At 48.3% G+C, this 17748-nt stretch overlaps 1 protein-coding gene across 1 annotated transcript; it reads left to right on the top strand.

Annotated features, from left to right (window-relative positions):
• Positions 1-304: 304 nt before the first annotated feature.
• Positions 305-15472, top strand: LOC119445178 (protein elav-like; the record flags this gene model as incomplete). Its single annotated transcript, XM_037709502.2, has 3 exons — positions 305-562; positions 629-815; positions 15468-15472. Coding segments are annotated over 3 exons (450 nt in total), but the record flags the coding sequence as incomplete, so codon positions are not given.
• Between the last annotated feature and the right edge of the window lie 2276 nt (positions 15473-17748).

Raw genomic sequence — 17748 nt, 5'->3', positions numbered from 1 at the left:
CACCATGTTGAATACAACTTACGCAACAGAGGGTAAAGAAAGGCAAAAAAGAAAGTCTTAAAATTGTCTTTCACTACACAGTCATATAGGTGGTCGCAGATTCCTGTAGATGTCGAAAAGTGGAGAAGCTCGCTGTTAGCTTTCTGCGTAGAAATCTTTCGTGCTACGGGATCTATGCCTCGGCAAAAGGTCTGCCATTTAACTAACTTATTACAGTATCTTCTCGTCTTACGGAGGACAATGACACGTCGTCGTCGTCGTCGTCGTCGTCGTCGTCGTCGTCGTCGTCGTCGTAGCAGCAGCAGCAGCAGCAGCAGCAGCAGCAGCAGCAGCAGCAGCAGCAGCAGCAGCAGCAGCAGCAGCAGCAGCAGCAGCAGCAGCAGCAGCAGCAGCAGCAGCAGCAGCAGCAGCAGCAGCAGCAGCAGCAGCAGCAGCAGCAGCAGCAGCAGCAGCAGCAGCAGCAGCAGCAGCAGCAGCAGCAGCAGCAGCAGCAGCAGCAGCAGCAGCAGCAGCAGCAGCAGCAGCAGCAGCAGCAGCAGCAGCAGCAGGCAGCAGCAGCAGCAGCAGCAGCAGCAGCAGCAGCAGCAGCAGCAGCAGCAGCAGCAGCAGCAGCAGCAGCAGCAAGCAGCAGCAGCAGCAGCAGCAGCAGCAGCAGCAGCAGCAGCAGCAGCAGCAGCAGCAGCAGCAGCAGCAGCAGCAGCAGCAGCAGCAGCAGCAGCAGCAGCAGCAGCAGCAGCAGCAGCAGCAGCAGCAGCAGCAGCAGCAGCAGCAGCAGCAGCAGCAGCAGCAGCAGCAGCAGCAGCAGCAGCAGCAGCAGCCCATTTTGATGATGATGATGATGATGATGATGATGATGATGATGATGATGATGATGATGATGATGATGATGATGCACGTTTTCAATGTTTTATTCGCGACCGCGGGAAGGTCATCAGCGAAACTGTTCGTGGAAGCGCCAATGACATTGTCGGCTTTATTCGCTTCTCTTCGATTTAGTCAATCGCTCCTCAAACATATAGAGTAGACCAGTGAACGCTACTAACCACCGATTATTTTTTTTTTCTTTAAAAACGTGGCAACAATTCAGCGCCGACCTCCCCGGCAGTTAATGGAAGAGTAGAAGTACGGACATTCCCAGGTACCAGTCGAGAGGTTGCGGTGAAATTCGATCGTTCCTGTCGAGTTTGGCAGCAAGCGGAGGTGCCCACGAGCACTTTGAACAACTCCGACGAACAAGAAAAGAAGACGAAGAGAGCGCAGCTGACACTCGACATCATTGAAGGAAAACGAAACGAAAGGAAATGACAGTCGAATCTCTTGCACTGTACTACTGGCATTCGGTTGCAGTACGGACATTCCCAGGTACCAGTCGAGAAGTTGCGGTGAAATTCGATCGTTCCTGTCGAGTTAGGCAGCAAGCGGAGGCGCCCACGAGCAGTTCGAACAAATCCGACGAACGAGAAAAGAAGACGAAGAGAGCGCAGCTGACACTCGACATCATTGAGGAAAACGAAACGAAACGGAAATGATAGTCGAATCTCTTGCACTGTACTACTGCGATCGGTTCTGCAATGCATGTCTCAGATTAGCATCCGCATGCATGCGTGGGTATGTGCGTGTAAGCACGTCTTACGAAACACCCTCGCCTGCACAGAAAGAAATCCAGCCGCCTACAGTCCTCGCGAGTATGTGGTTCCCCGGTGGATTTCTCACGCACGCGGCTCCTAATGAAAACTCTCGAGCGCGAGGGAACAAAGGTTCCACTCAGCGCGGTGCAGGAATGAGGAGGAACGACTACGACGACGGCGACGATGACCGACTGACGGAACAGCGATGGAGGCGCCGGAGAAAAAGGAACGAAGGCGCCAAAGCTCCGCAGTAAAGAAGGCAATAAGAGCGGCAACTGGGCAGAGGAGAGGACAAGCGGGGGACGAGAAGGGGTAGACGTGCTCTTTCCCGAAGGAAAACGAATACGGGAACAATAAGAAGAGCACAGAAGAAGGGGGGAAAATAAGGGAGACAGAGAGAGAGAGCGAAAGGCAGCAGTACGACGATAAGAAACGTAGATGGGAAGAAGGAGAGAGAGAAAGAAAGAACGCCAAGATGGCGAACGAAAATCGCCGAACAAGAGACGGAGAAAAAGAAAAAGAAGCAAGCTGTGTCGATGGAAGGATTCTTCGAAAGCAAAAATACGCTAACGGAGGAAGCGAACAACGGCAAGAGCGTGGTGACCATTGTCGAAGAAAGTAGACTAAAGCTCAGAAAAGTGCTAGCTCGGCGAATAGGGAGCGGAGGCGTTAAGGAAACAAGGCTGTCGAGTTGAAGGAGAAGGAAGGAGGAGAAGACAAGCGCGAGAGCAAGAATAAAAAGAAGGTTAAGCAGGAAAGCCTGCAAGGGGAGAAGAGTAGGGAACGAAGGAAGGGCGTAGACGAGCCAGCGCGTCGACGCGACTCTCCTCGCGGAACGAGAGATGCTGGGGAAAAAAAAAAGAGGATGGAGAGGTGACTGCTAAAAGGAAAAGAAGGAAAGTAAGGAGCGGGCCGCACGTAATCGAACGCCTGGCCTGGCCTGGAAGCGAAGAAAACAACGGGGTAATGAGGATTCGTCCGGAGGGAGTCCAATGTGCGCGCACGTCCCAGCGGAAACCGCTCGGCGGCACGCTCGGGCTTCGTGAGAAGAAGCGACGAACGAGCGGGCTCTAGTACTACTACTCCTTTGCCGCCTTTTCGTTGCTTTCGATCTCCATAGTGGCGCTACAGCGAGAGGTGCGGGAGAAGAAATAAAACATGGAGGCGGGGGGTGCGTAGACGAAGCACGTGAGCGGTGCTTGTAGACATGGGTTGCGTGTCTCTGCCAGAGTTCCTTACGGACTGGCGTTGCTCGTATAAGCGCCTGCGTGCCTTACTTTGTTAACTGGATGAGTTTACGTGTACGCCGTGGATATCCTTTCGCTTGTCGCAAGAATGAAAGATGTTAAGTGAACAGACTATACCGCCCATTCATTGTCTGCGTTTTTCAGAGGTCAGCAAGATGTACATGCGTACTTTAATTTCTCCTTATTGAGTATTAATGCATCCTCGCTCATATTGCCGTCCCTTTCTTCAGTACCTGACCGTGTCTTATTGAATGAGTTGATGACTAAAATTTTTCTGTATGCGGCATGACGGCTCTGCGATAAAATCCGGCACATTGGCTGGCACGCCACACAAGAGTCCTGGATTCGAATGGCACGATCGCGTGGCTTGCCCGACATTGTAAATTAGCATTTGACTCCATGGTTAGGTTAGCGTAAGCATAATATGACCTTTGCAGCATAACTTATTGAGCACAAGCATACGGGAAAAGGCAGTACACGTCTAGTTCCAGGGCGACCTCTGCTGTAGAAGTTCAAGACTGGGCATATTGATAGATGCGCACACTCAACAAATTCGCGCGCACATTTGCGCGGGCCTCAACTGCACGAAATTTGTCATTTTTAAAGAAGTAATGCTTTCACAGATGCTCAACGGAATAGCCATATCAAAGCTTTAACGGCATACCCAGCCAGCTTGGTAAAGTTCTAATGGCCCGGAGCAAACTTGGAAAGGCATATAAATTTTCGTTTCTTACTGGCTATTTAGGCTGACTAGACGTTTACGCCACAATAAAGCAATTATCGCTTAATTTAGTTATTGAAATTTTTTGCAGGCCGTAGCTTGTCTCGCAGGGGTGACTATAAGCAACCCCAGAAAATTAAACAAAATAAGCCTCGGTTAGTATTCATTCAAGTAAGCAAATGGCAAAGACAGGGAAGCTCGGACAGTATTTGTATTGCAAGAACACATTGGTCCGCAATGTATGCAGCTTGATGGGTGAATTCTCGCTGTATATAAGTCGTCTGGATCATCGTTGTTCTCCAGTAGGTACCGCAAAGCATCAAACGGTTGAGCGGGAAGTAGAGTGGGTTAGCTTCCTGGCAATAACGGGACTCGGAAATTGCAAGAAGCGGCATCAGTGGAGAAACCACGCGAAAGGATACGGAAACAGAGCCTCCTCCTGCCCCGATGCTCGAATAACCGAACTGCAGCTTCAACATTTTGCGGCACGTTCTTCGCACACACATTATATGCATCCTTTGATAGCACCACGAAACGGGCCATGCGGCTGCTGCTCCGTTCGCGAAAGTGCAGCTTGCTCACATTCTGCACGAATTGGCATAGCTTGCGTGAAAGAAAAAAAAGAAAGAGAGAGACAGAGAGAGAGACTGTAGAGTAAAGGAAAGAAAAACACCACTTGGCTTGTAAGACAAGAGGGAAAGGCGGCTACGGAATGCAATACATGGCGGGAAACAAAGAGACCCGCCAAGACGGCAGGATACGAGAGAAAGAAAGGAGAGCCCGGGAGAGCCAAAGTGAAAGGGTTTTCGCAAATGGCTGTTGCCCCGCGAGTAGGGAATAATACCCGTGCGCCGAGAGAAACTCTCGATCTTTCGATGTCTCTGTGCGAGCACGCGTGCGTGCGTACGTGGCTGTGCAGTAGCACACGGGAAGGAGCGCAGAAAACGAAAGTACAAAGGGAGGAAGGAGAAATAAGTTGCCATGGTTAGCCGGGAGAGGCGGTACCGAAAAAGAAAGCGGCCGCATTACGCCCCGGAACAGATTAGGGACGATGCCGGAGGCAGTTATCGGCTATCACCGGCCGGGCGGACGGGTGGCCGTGCCGTCGATTTGCACCGTGCTCCTCCAGGGTTCCGCGAACGCACGTGACGCCTGGTGGCGAGCTCCCGCGCTAACTGTGCGTCTGTCACGCTGGATCGCTTTATCTCTTCTTTTACGTTTAGGTACATTTCTTCCATTGGCTCTTTCTAACGTTGCTCTCCACTTGTCAGTCCTATTTTCTCTATGTTTAGAGAAACGCGAGACTACTGTCGCTTGCGTTGTATAACGGCCGTTATCTAGCCTTATCCGCATAATCAATTAAAGACCGAGGACAACACGCGTATAATGTTACATCAAAGAGGTAACTTCGATTATGACGAGACGAATACATAAACGAAGATAGTTTGCCTCAACAGATAGGTTTGAAAAAATTTGTCGCAGTTTCACCCGAAAGGCGAAGCACCAATTGCGATAGCAAATTAGTAGAGAGCTATACGGAGTAAGGATAGTAGTTTTATCAGCTGTATAAACTTGGACATGCAGCAGCACCAGCAACGCGCAGAACTGTTGTCGACGCCGTCGGCGTTTTGCCCGCGTTCGCACCGAACGCGCGCGGCGTTTTTATATAAATACGTATTTGGTGCCGCAGCTAAACGTCGCCTCCCCTCCCTCCCTCCCTCCTCCGTCCCCCCACAGCCTTTCGCGCGACGGAAAAAGTTGCGTTTGCTCTCTATATATGGAAAGGAGGAAAGAGACGCTTAATTCTGCAGCCCTTCAGGGAGCACGGCGCAGAACGCGCGTTTGCTCTCCGACGTGCGTTCGCTCCCCGTGAAAGCGCGCGTCCCTCGCTCCCTTTCACTCGCACATACAGCGTCCGGAGCGCGGCGACGATTTCATCGCCAGTTGACGTCATACGGAACCTCACGGCGACGGCGACGGCGACGCCGACGGCAGAAATCTGCTTTGGAGTGTCCATATAATTGCTATCGCAATAAAAGTGAACCCAAGTGATAGCGTAAGTGGGGCCAATCTTGGGGCATATTTGCCCAGTGTTGGGTCGATGTGGCCAATGTTGGACATAGATGGCTCAGCCTCTTAAGTTGTTAATGTAATTGCTCTGTCCTTTATTGACGTGATTGAAGTAAACACGAATAAAAATAAAAATTGAATAAAAAAGAAATAAAAATACAGTAAAAGAAAAAAATGTCACAGTTTCGCCCTAAGGGCGAAGCAATGAATGCGATAGCAACACAGCAATGTCATACGAAGTAAGGTGAGCGGCTTTGGTAGCAACAACACGCAGAACTGTTGTCGACGCCATCGGCGTTTTGCCCGCGTTAGCTCAAAATGCGTGCGGCGTTGGTGACTGTTGCTGGAGCCTCTGATATAAATAGGCACTTGGTACCGCAGCTAAACGTCGTCCTCCCCTCCCTCCCCCCTCCCCCCCACGGCATCTCGCGCGTCTGAAGAAGGCGCGTTTGCTCTACATATATGGTGATTGTAAAGGAGAAAGAGACGCCTACTTCTGCAGCCCTTAAGCGAGCACGGCGCAGAACGCGCGTTTGTTCTCCGCCGCGCGTTCACTCCCCGTGAAAGACGCGCCCCTCGCGCCCTTTCACTCGCACATACAGCGTTCGGCGCGCGGCGACGATTTCATCTCCAAATGACGTCATACGGAACCTCACGGCGACGGCGACGGCGACAGCGACGGCGACGGCGACGCCGACGCCGACGGCAGAAATCTGCTTTTGAGTGTCCATATAATTGCTATCGCAATAAAAACTATCTTTGAGTACGAGGAAGCGTAGGCATGCGAGTAGCAGAAATAACAGTAGAGTATGAAGTCTTCGCAGCTTGAAATATTTAGAGGCGATAAACGCAACAGTGACGCTGTATATATAGTGTGGCTGTGTACGCGTGCTATCCGTCAAACTTTTCACTCGATGGTCATCTGCTTCCCCAATAATCAATATTATTGAACTTGAAATAGGTTAACATGACCATTGTGCTTCGAGCAGCACCATCACGGAAAACCTGGAGCACTGAACGGCTACTTCTTCCAGTCATAAAGGCTACGCCTCATGCTAAGCAGGGCACATGCTTACGGCGGTGGTGGCTATGCTGTTGCTACTGGCGATGTTAGCCTGGAAGGTCTGAGCGCCACTGTCTACAACACAATACGTACTACCACTTGTCTTCGAGGCCTACATGAAGTTTTAGACAGGGAAAACAATAGTCCTCAAGTGCGACGTCTCTAATTACGGCAGAACAGCGGCAGAACAGACAGGAAGGGTCAAAATAGTATTAACGGGAAAAACAAAGTTAAAAATTGGAGGACACTTAAGCTTCGCCTTTAAGACTGGAACGCGATAGCGTTATAGAGCCACGTTCGCATCGCATTTTTATTTCAGTGGGCTTCACTGCAACACAAAACGTGGGAAAGCCAGCTTACAAAGACCAAGCTTACACCAATCCCCTTAAAGTCAGCTTCACTTTTAAACAGAAATGCATTGTTGAAAAGACGTTTTTCCAGGGGCAATATAAGTCGTCTTATATTAAAATGTGAAGGCTTTAGCACCTTTTTTATGATTTTATCAATTGTTTGTTATTTCCCCGACGCGCGCGCGTGTCCAAAACGCATTAGGCAGGCGATGTCCCAATTTGACCTGCCAAGAATGCGAGCGGCATCTCGATAGCATTTTCGCAAATAAAGTACCCGAGCGCGCCGTGTTGGTATGGTAGAAATGCTGGAAAAGGGGTTTGTGTTTGAGTTTCCTCGTAGCCGAATTATGTTTTCTCGTACGTTAAAATTACAATCCGACGCCACCATGTCTGTAGGTTGTGGTTAAGTTGTACTTTACCAGTTTTATGACGGATTTCACTGTGAGAAATTAAATTTTTGTTCACCAAAACCTTGCACCACGTGGAGGCTCTGCGCGGTCGGGGTGGTTAGTGATGCTTTTCTCCGCCACGGACGCCGGCATCCACGCCGACGCCGACACCGACACCGACGCCGAATTTTATGCGACACGGGGCCCTTAACGCTGTCGCGTTAAAATATGGGAATTAACGTCCCGAAGTTGCACAGTTGACTAGGAGGAGCTACTGCTAAAGAGCTCCCTTTAATTTTGACCTCCTGAGGTTCCACTTTCGGCCGCTGCGAGCGGAAATCGAACCTACGACTTTGGGCTCAGTGTTCAACAGCAGAACGCCGTAGTCATTGAGTGGCCCTTCCTCCTGCACACTGACATTTGCGCGCACACACAGGCACACACACACTCTCTCTTTAACAGACAAAAAAAGCCTTGATGTTGAAGCCTTGAAGCCTCTAGTTGCAATATGGCGTCGGTATAAGGTATGCCAGTTTAGCGCACGAAAACCGCATAGTAAAGGGGTGGGAAACCCTTGGGCTCAGATAAAGAGCTGACGCTGTATGGTGAGCACGACGGGTGAAGTTCATCGCAATCACGGTCCTGAGAATCGTGCACTGCCGCGAAATTGCGCGACGGCGCAGTTCCCATTACGAATCAAAGGTCACAGTACTATATGTCGTCATTGAGGATATAGCGAGGGAATAATGAAATATCCCAGCATGTGATTAAATTTTTGATGACGAGCGTTGTTACGTTATCCCGCATTTTCTCGGGAACGACAGCGGCAATGCGCGACGCCACGTTACGGACATAAAGCTGCGTGCACAGCATGCATAATACAGAGCATGTTATTTTCTTAAACAGGTACATTTCGCAACTTACATGTTCTAGAGCTCGAAGAGACCCGCTATATGATACAAGTTGCACAAGTTCGCAAACATTGTGGTTGCGCTAGCGCAGATACCGGGCTTTACCGATTCTAGCTTACGCACTAACTTGTTCTTTCGTTTGATTCTTTGATACCTTTTTCTTACACGTGCCATTCCTGAAACGGCATTACCATTTTTTAAAAAGACGTACAACATTAATACATTTTTTTTTGCTTTTTCGTAATAAAGACCAAGCTTCTAACGCATCGTATGATACTCGACCGCCTAGACTCTGCTTATTGCCGTTTTTTCTTTCTTTCTTTCTTTCTTTTTTTTTCCAGAAAACAATCTATACCCGTGCCGTTGCGTACATGAATAGAGGTTTTGCAAGGCGACAGGCGGGTATCCAGCAGTGCTCCACTGCTCTCGAAATCCATTGATTGATTGATTGATTGATTGATTGATTGAATGAATGAATGAATGAATGAATGAATGAATGAATGATTGATTGATTGATGAATGAATGAATGGATGAGAGATATCGTTCTCCAGATATTAGGGGTACTTGAAGTGAACATATGAAAAATCTTCACCGATTATATATAAGCTTGGAGTCGGGTTTTACCATAGGTAATGTGGTTAGATTAGATTAGATTAGGTTCTGGGGTTTTACGTGCCAAAACCACGATCTGATTATGAGGCACTTCGTAGTGGGGGATGCCAGATTAATTTTGACCACCTGGGGTTCTTTATCGTATACACACAATACACGGTATACAAGACCGCCACGAGCGGGATTTGATCCTGCGACCTCGTGCTTTGCAGCGTAACGCCAAAGCCACTAAGCAACCACGGCGGGCACGTAACGTGGTTTGTGTATCGTTTTGACAAAGGAACACGCACCGTTACAGCGTAAATACGAGGGGAAATAAATACAGGACAACCTCTCGGACTGTATTCAATAACATTAATTACAGGTTGAGGGGTTGGCGATGAAATTGCCTGGACAGGGACAGCGCATTTGACAGTGTTGGGCTACATGCGCTCGCTTCGTAAATTATTGTCTATACTACCAGATCATTACTACATCACGACCAGGATCAACATCACATCAAGAAGGTGTTCCGTACTCGAGCCTTTGAGCCTCATGACGCTTAAAGTTCTACAGTGAATGCTCGTAATACCCCATAAGCATCCTTGAGCAACTGGAAGCTCGGCGTATAATAGAGTGCGCATTCCGAAGGCAGATGGAACGAAGAGTGTACTCTCCAACTCCGTCGCTGAAAGTTAGTCGGGTTCACTAGCCTTTCAGCGATGCCAGGCGGAGAAAAGCCTCGCAGATGACTAACGAACGGAGCCACCAAGTGAGTCGCGTAAATCAACATTCCGACAGTGGTCAGCACAGCTTTCTCTCTGCCGACCTAGACACGTGGGATTGCTTTGCTCGCCCACTCCTTCCTCCCCTATTCAAGCCCACACGCATGCGTAGGTGGGAGAGCTAAATATTTCATGCATACAGGGGCGGCGAAAGGAAGTTGGGGAAGCAGGCGGGTAGTTGTGGATAGGGGATGGGTGAGGGGGGGGGGGGGGTTTCGGGGTTGCAGGGAAATGCGCTTAGTGGAGTATAGTTTTCCATGCTGCCTTCGATCCGCTGAGTACATAACTCTCCGGACGCTGGCGCGCATTCTGCAGTGAATGAAATTCCCAGAAGTCTGTTTACTGCGGGAAAGTGTTGCAGAATGCGTGAGAAATGACCATCGAGCAAGGGAAACACAGGGTTCCGTGCCGGAAGCTAATTCGGCCAACTTTTGTATGCCCCACGGAAGTTGCGTACGTTTCTCCACTGTGAAATGAAAATGAACCCAGGCGCTGTGTTTGAGGAGACAGTATACGAAGAACGACATCTTGCATCGTCGCATTTAAAGAGGACAATTTCATCTGCAAGCTTACACTCTAAATGTTACGCTCAATAAATTGCACGTTATTTATACATCATGTCCCCTTTCATTTTCTATTTGGATGCTTTGGAGAAGCACATAGTTGCGTAGTCCTGCCGGCGTTTTACAGCAATGGCTTCCGAATTTAATAGTCTGCCCTCCCAAAAACACCGCGACCCAATTCTTTACTTCTCGCACAAGAAAGCCAACGTTTCAATTTTTGGTTAATTCTATTTAAAAATTTGTAAGAAAGACATACGACGTAGAAGGAATGCTTTGTTAGTGCTAAGATTTTCTCTATTTTTCTAATTTCGTGAAGAAGTGTTCTGCCAAAAATTCAAAGGATGCTTGAGCAATGGCGATAGTTGTGCGAAGAGCTATAAGTAAGAAGATACCTAAAAAAACCTAGCGCATCGATTAAAACATCCGTTTGTGCGTTGTGTATCGTTCGTCGAAATAAAATTTTACGCCTTTCTTCACTCTTTCCCTGGAATCCGTTCGTTGGCGTCATCATACGAGTATAACGAATCGCCTATGGTAACCCAGAAAACATTCGTTATACAGGTCATTTCGTTGTAAAGATCGTGCAGCATTACTGCTCACAATACACCAGAATATATGCACATGAAGCAAAAAAAAAACTATTTAACATAAATTCAACAAATACTTAGTAGGCGAAGACGCTAATTATACCTTCTGCACACTTCGCCCTGCGGAATGTGTGACTGCAGCTGACGCTATGGCGTCAAGGTTCACGGCATGCTTCACGGCAAAACCCGGGAGCCACGCTCGATCGGTGCAAATGCAGGCTGTCGCTCATGACTGCGCGGAACTGCATTGCCTCTCTTGTCGTCAAAGTTCTTGGTTCGTCTGCAAGTTATTCATCACGGCTGCCTTCATTGGCCTTCAATTCATTGCCGACGGTTCTGGATAGACTTGGAATTTAAAAGAGCGCGAAAGACGGAACACCATGGTTATCTAATGTTCCGTCTTTCGAGCTGTTTTAAATTCCAAGTATGTCGTACCAACTCGCGCAATCATTTGCTTTAGCAGGTTTTTGATAGCTTCGACAATGTCATCGGTCATCAGTTGCGAGCAGCCTTGTTTTCTTTTTCTTCATTTGTGACGATCGCCTCACAGTGTAAAATGTGCAGCCGTGATGGGAGAGGAAGGGGGTTGATCGGCAACCATAGCTACTGCATAGTCAGGACCCTCCCACGCGACCTTTGTTGTGGCATCGAGCGGTGCTTCCAATGCGCACCGCAGCACAGTGATGCTGCGGAGGGCAGCGGGGGCGCTGCTACCGTGAGTTCCTTATAAAGCTACAAATATTTCATCGGGGACGCCTCAATCCCCTCCTTATGCAAGCCAAGTTATTAGGGTGGTCTTCAATGTGCAGGCGTTGGCAATAGCATTAGAAAGGCAGGAATCCCGCCTCGGCATGCGCAATTCTTCGTAGTACTGATCATTTCGTTGTAGAGGTGCTTGGCCGTATATCAAGCAACTTTAGCAAGTATAGTTCCAGTGAGCGCGCCTCTGCTTTGCCTTACAAAGCAATAAATCCCTGCATAAAACCTCTACATATGATGTCAGCTCCATGCGTATCTCTAAAGCAAACAGACCGTTTAATCGAATAGCGCATGATATTCAACGTCTCCTTTGATTTTCTTAAACTTCATATATCTGGCATACCGTACTCTTGAACCATTGGTTAAGCGCCACTATATATGTGCCCAGTCTCTGCCAATCGTCCAGCATAGGTGTGTGCCACTGTGACAAAGCGGGTATCGAATGATTCAATGTATTTAAGATATTTATCGTGCATTCTTCTGTAAGCAACCCCCACCCCCCTTCTCCTATATATCTCTCATTACCATTCTACCTCAACAAGCATCATACATCGCCTTCGTTCACGTGACATCGCTGCGTCGACGTTTCACAGTGGGCATGAGCCAGATTCAGCATAACTCCTGAACAATGTACTGCACACGCATAGACATTGCGCTACATTTGTTGCTGTGACATGTGTAGGGCATAAACGTAAACTTTGCATAAGGCTACACGGTGCATATGATGAAAACGAACACAATGGTACGCATCGCACTTTGTTGTTGTTTGGCAATTAATTAACCACTTCACGGAAGCGTCCCTTTACACACTTATTCCAACACGTGCGTCGAATTTGCATGTATATATATATATATATATATATATATGTATATACCTTTGTGGTCCTCGTTTCTCGTGCGCGCTCCAGTTATATCTAATATATTATATATATATATATATATATATATATATTATATATAACGAAGTGCGCCAGCGCGCGTGTTAAACTAAGTAATATGGCTTGTCTATGTTTTTTTTATTTGTAAGAAAGGGCGCGGAATGGCATCGTTAAATATTCAACCGGAATTAGCTGAAGAGTGTAACAAAAGAAAGGAAAACGGAGAAAATCGTCCTGCCTATGACTTTTCTCGTGTTTTCGCAAATGCAAAGTTCGAGATTTCTTTAAAGTCAGCATTTTTTTTACACAATTTTATCCGACGCATCGATAAAGCTGCAGCGTCAGCATTGTTTGAAATTTGTAATTATGGTGAAGGCGCACAAACATCGCGGCACCAATATTAAAAGAGAACGTGCGAAACAAATGCGATACTGGGCGTGTTGTTCCGGAACAATCCTAATTAAAGACGACAACGGGTGACGGTAGTGCAAGCAGATAAAGAAAAGCATGAACGGACACTGCAGGTCTCGCTACCTTTGAGCATCGGGGCGCCAGCTGCTGCCGCATGATTGAATGTTTACGTGATTTAAGTTGCCCAGTTGAGGCTAGCGTTAATGAATGAATGAATGCACTCATTCATTCACTAACTAACTAGCCAAATAAATAAAAAATGCATGAATGAAAATAAAGAAATCATTATCAAATTAGCGCGACAATCTACGTTGCTTTCACCGCTAAATAGCGGGATAACAATGGGCTTATTAAATCAACTATAGTTAGGTATCTGAAACCTCGTTCTCAATCGTGTTCATTTGAAACGGCTGCACGAGACCCCGCGACAGCTGTTTCCTGCCCGGCAAGTGTGATTAATTAATTATGGGGTTTTACGTGCCAAAACCACGATCTGATTATGAGGCACGCCGTAGTGGGGGACTCCGGAAAGTTGGACCACCTGGGATTCTTTAACGTGCACCTAAATCTAAGTATGTTTTCACATTTCGCCCCCATCGAAATGCGGCCGCCGTGGCCGGGATTCGATCCCGCGACCTCGTGCTCAGCAGCCCAGCACAACGGCAAGTGTGAGTGATCTGTTAAAGCGAAGCTTTATTTATGAACTCTCCCACCCAGACATTGCTGACCGTTGCTGCATGCTGCTGGGTGCCGCTGCCGTTGTTGCTGCCTTGCCGAAGAGCTCAAATACTGGACAGCACTCATGTAATCAATCGGCTTATATGTATCCCCCATATGTACCACCCAACCAGATGTGCCGGTGGCAGGTTCTGTTCTTTATACGGAATCCCGCAGTGAAACCCCAAACGGCGTACTCTAAATATCCTCGCTACAACAAACGCCTTCAAGCGAATAATTCCTTTAGTAAAGCGAAGCCTTCGAGCCCTTCTTTCCGGCATCAGTTTCTCGCCCAGAAAAGTGGGCAGATTCCGGAAACTGTGCAATCCGCGTTCGGGTCGGTCGCGTTGTGGGTGTTCTCTGCGTCTTGCTCGGCGGGCACGTGATCACTTATGCTACGAAACGCTGTACAGAAGATGAACAGTTATGTAACGTTCAATTAACCGCTTCACGAAAGCTTCGCTTCACACAAATTCCAATGTGGGCAGTGAATCTGCACAATTTCTTGCGTCATTAATTATGTATACAAGTGATACACGTGCCTCGTGTAAACAGTTCCCAGAACTCCGCGTTGCAGTAGACCATTTCTCTGGTTTGTCGAACACAGAATGAAAAAAAAAAAAATGACAGTGACACTTGAGACTGCGTACGTGTGCGCATTCGAAAGCATTATGTTCCCTTTGGTGAAACCTTTAGTCAGCCAGATGGCTGCGACGTGGCGTGTGCAATCACACACGCACTAGGCACACCTTTCCGTGGATCCGCCGAGGCGTCGCGGAAGCGTGCTCGTCTCACCCAGATAAAAATGTACCAAATTTCCTTTTCAAAGCCATTAATTTACATTGTTTACAGGAACCTCCCTTATCAATTTGACGTCAATCCGACCATTTTTTGCCAGTTCTTACACTTTGCGCCGTCGGACATTTTTGGTACCATCGCTCGGTCACGCCGCCGACGAAGCCGGATTTTTGCTTGATGGGGCGGCATATAATGCTATCGCATTAAAAAAATACTAAAAAAAAGAACGTAGCCTTCACCAATTTCTATGGCTCTGAACTCATTTACTGCGACAGGGGCAGGCTCTCACTTTGAACGCCGCTATCTTCCCAAGAACAACTTTTGTGATGCGCACTATTCGGCTTCGTCCGCTGTAGAATGTTACGAATCTCAGACCTTGCGTGGCTCATAAACACCCGCGCTAATTGATAAGCTCCAATGCGCCGATACAGCAGCTCGATCTGCTCATGAAAGTGTCGATTGCATTCCTATCTTGATGTCAAGAGCAGCTGCATCGAGAAAGCTTGACCTAATGGCTCAATGAAATTCGGCCCAATTGAATTCGACAGATTTTACGAACCAGTGCCATCATTCCTTGGATCGCCATCTAAAGCTCTGCCTTCCTCACAGCTTACAGGGACTGCAGGTAACTCTCATTTGTCATATGTGGATTGGAGTAGCATTCATTAATGTTTAATGAAGTGGCCAGAAGTTGGAAATGTGAAGTTTCTTGGTGGAAAGAGTTGACATCGCATCTTCTGTGCGATTGTGCTCGTTTCGGTAGACACATAAACAAGTCCTTAGCACCACGCTCGACAAGCTTTACGATCATCCCTTTACGAAATCCAGAATTCTTGGACCCTGATCCCAAGCGACGTGAGGTCGAATTGCTCTAAAAGCGGTGTAGTGTGTTTTGTCGCTGTCACATGCATGCACCATATTTGCGCGGACAGATTCTCTTCAGATCTAATCTTCCTTTCACCTCATCATTTCTACACTTTCCCCCTCCCCCAATGCAGAGTAGCCCACTGGATAGTCAATCTGGTTAACCTCTCTGCCCTTCATCTCTTGTTTTTTTTCTTTCTTTTTTTTTTTTTGGTCTCTGGAATGCTGTGTACAACTTTGTGTGGCAAAGAAGGCAAGGCTACGGAGGCAAAGCGCGCACAGATGACAGCGCTCTATAAAAATGTCTCACATTCTCATCCTCGTTAGCTTAAGCTGGAGAAGAGAAAAGGTAAACACCTTATTTACAACAGCCAAATTATACAAAATACACCACTGAGTACTAAATTTGATCCATTCCTCTGCTTTTATCTTAAGCGTTTCGGCAAATGCGAAGCCGTTGCACGTGGAAGCTACGCTGATTCCCGTATCAGTTCCAAGAAACCGAGAACGCTGTCAACATGGAAGAAGGAAAAAACCAAAAAAAAAAAAACAACGTGGGATCATTACGTAACGCAGCCAGCCTTGGCCAGCGAACGCTCCGTGAAGCCACTCCCTTTGCTCTTTCCCATGGCTTCTGCTTTGCTCAGTGTCGGCCCAACACGTGACCTCTTGCGTGGGGCACATCCGTGGCATCTATGCTTCAAATATACAGGACGCTCTTCCTTCGATACTTGTGATATAGCACACCAGTGCTGTCCAATGTTAAGAAAACTAACATCTGTGTCCTACAAAGCATTCAAGGCCAAGCCCTTCCAACATGTCTGGGGCTACCTCGGTGTGCTTCAACCGCAGCAACAATTGCCACCGCCAAAGAGAAACCCAATAACGACTTACATAGCTATCGACGCATTCCGGGCACATGTTCGCCATTTACCCAGAGTTCACGACCACCATCTCGCTCGCCTGCCAGAGAAAAGACTCAAGGCCGCGTATTGCAGATCAATTGCGGCTAACCAGCACTATTTGTCATTGAGGCACTCGCCTGCACCAAGAACGCCACCCCCTCTGTAGTGCTGAAAAAAGCCTATTGTGTAAATTGCTGTTCCGGGAATTGGGAATAAGGCTAGCCTGACCACCGCGGCTCTCAAGCAACTCACAGTGGAACTTTTGCATTGTTCGTACGCTAGCCGAATCCATGTTTACACGGATGGTTCGGTCTCGAAAAGTTCGACGGGCGCCGACGGCGACGGTGACATACCTTGTTCCATAACTATTCATTTATTCAACCCTCCATCTACCTGTGAACTTCTGCGAATGCAAGTCATCAGTCCATTCAATCAATCAACAAATAACTCAATAAATAAAGCAATTCTTCAATTAATAAATAAATCAGTAATGCATGCAGGACAGCATGTTAGCCAAGTCATTGATCGTTGTGGTTGGGAATAATTAGGAGAACGTTAAAAAACTGGAATACAGCTCTTGAGAACGGTGCACGCATCGTCATACACGCGTAGTCAATCCCTGCTGCTCTCTACGTAAGTGTGGCTTGCTCATCAATACTTGCCCGGTGCTTAGAAAAAGCACCCCCTCGATCCGATGCCATCGCCAAACTGCAGTGGGACGTCAGATATCGCATCGCTGCTTAATTGCATCGACTCCCCTAGCCAAAGACGGAGGTGGGAAAGCGAACGACGTCCCTCCGGGGCGCCAATTAATAACGCGAAGCTCATAAGGGGTAGGGGAGGAAACACTGCAACAAAACCCTTTTCTTCCTCTCCTTCTTCCACCTCAATATCCTCGCATTTTAATCCCTCAACGCTCTCCTTGTTTCTCGCGTCGTCGCTCTTCACGTGCTTCGCGCGAACAAGCGTCAAAAAGAAAGGAAACCCGCTCTCCGCGAAACGCGAGAGCGTTTATTTGCCCGGGGACGCACGCAAGGGGCATTATGGGCCCCCGCCGCGTAAGTTTGGAAGCGGCGTCGGCGGCCCTGCCTTCGCCCGCCGCCGCCGTCGCCGCCGGTAACTCCCGGTCATTGCCGGGCAAACCTTAAAGACTGGCGCGTCGTTAAACACACACACACGCGCGCGCGCAGCAGCAGCAGCAGCAGCAGCAGCATTGCTGGCGAAAGGTGTAGGAAGTGTTCGGAGGAAATCGTAAATCAGGCGGATATGAGGCTCCTTGTTGACACTGCCGGTGTTCTATACGGCCTCCCTCTGTGCCCGCCGCCGCAGCCGCTTTACCTTCGTATAACCCAAACTGCGCCAACACCGCCGCCAGCTTCTCGTTCGCTCGCCATTTCGCCCCCATCTCGTGCTCTCTCGAAGGAAACGGCTCTTTTCGTGGCGGCGGCTATCACGAGCATCCTTCCCCCGTCACCCACCTCCTCGCAAGGAGCCTCTCTCTCTCTCCTCC

Source organism: Dermacentor silvarum, chromosome 3 (genome assembly GCF_013339745.2).
Source record: "Dermacentor silvarum isolate Dsil-2018 chromosome 3, BIME_Dsil_1.4, whole genome shotgun sequence".
Classification (NCBI taxonomy): Eukaryota; Metazoa; Arthropoda; class Arachnida; order Ixodida; family Ixodidae; genus Dermacentor; species Dermacentor silvarum.
The sequence above is the reverse complement of the archived record's forward strand: the minus strand, read 5'-3'. Positions and strand labels throughout refer to the sequence as shown.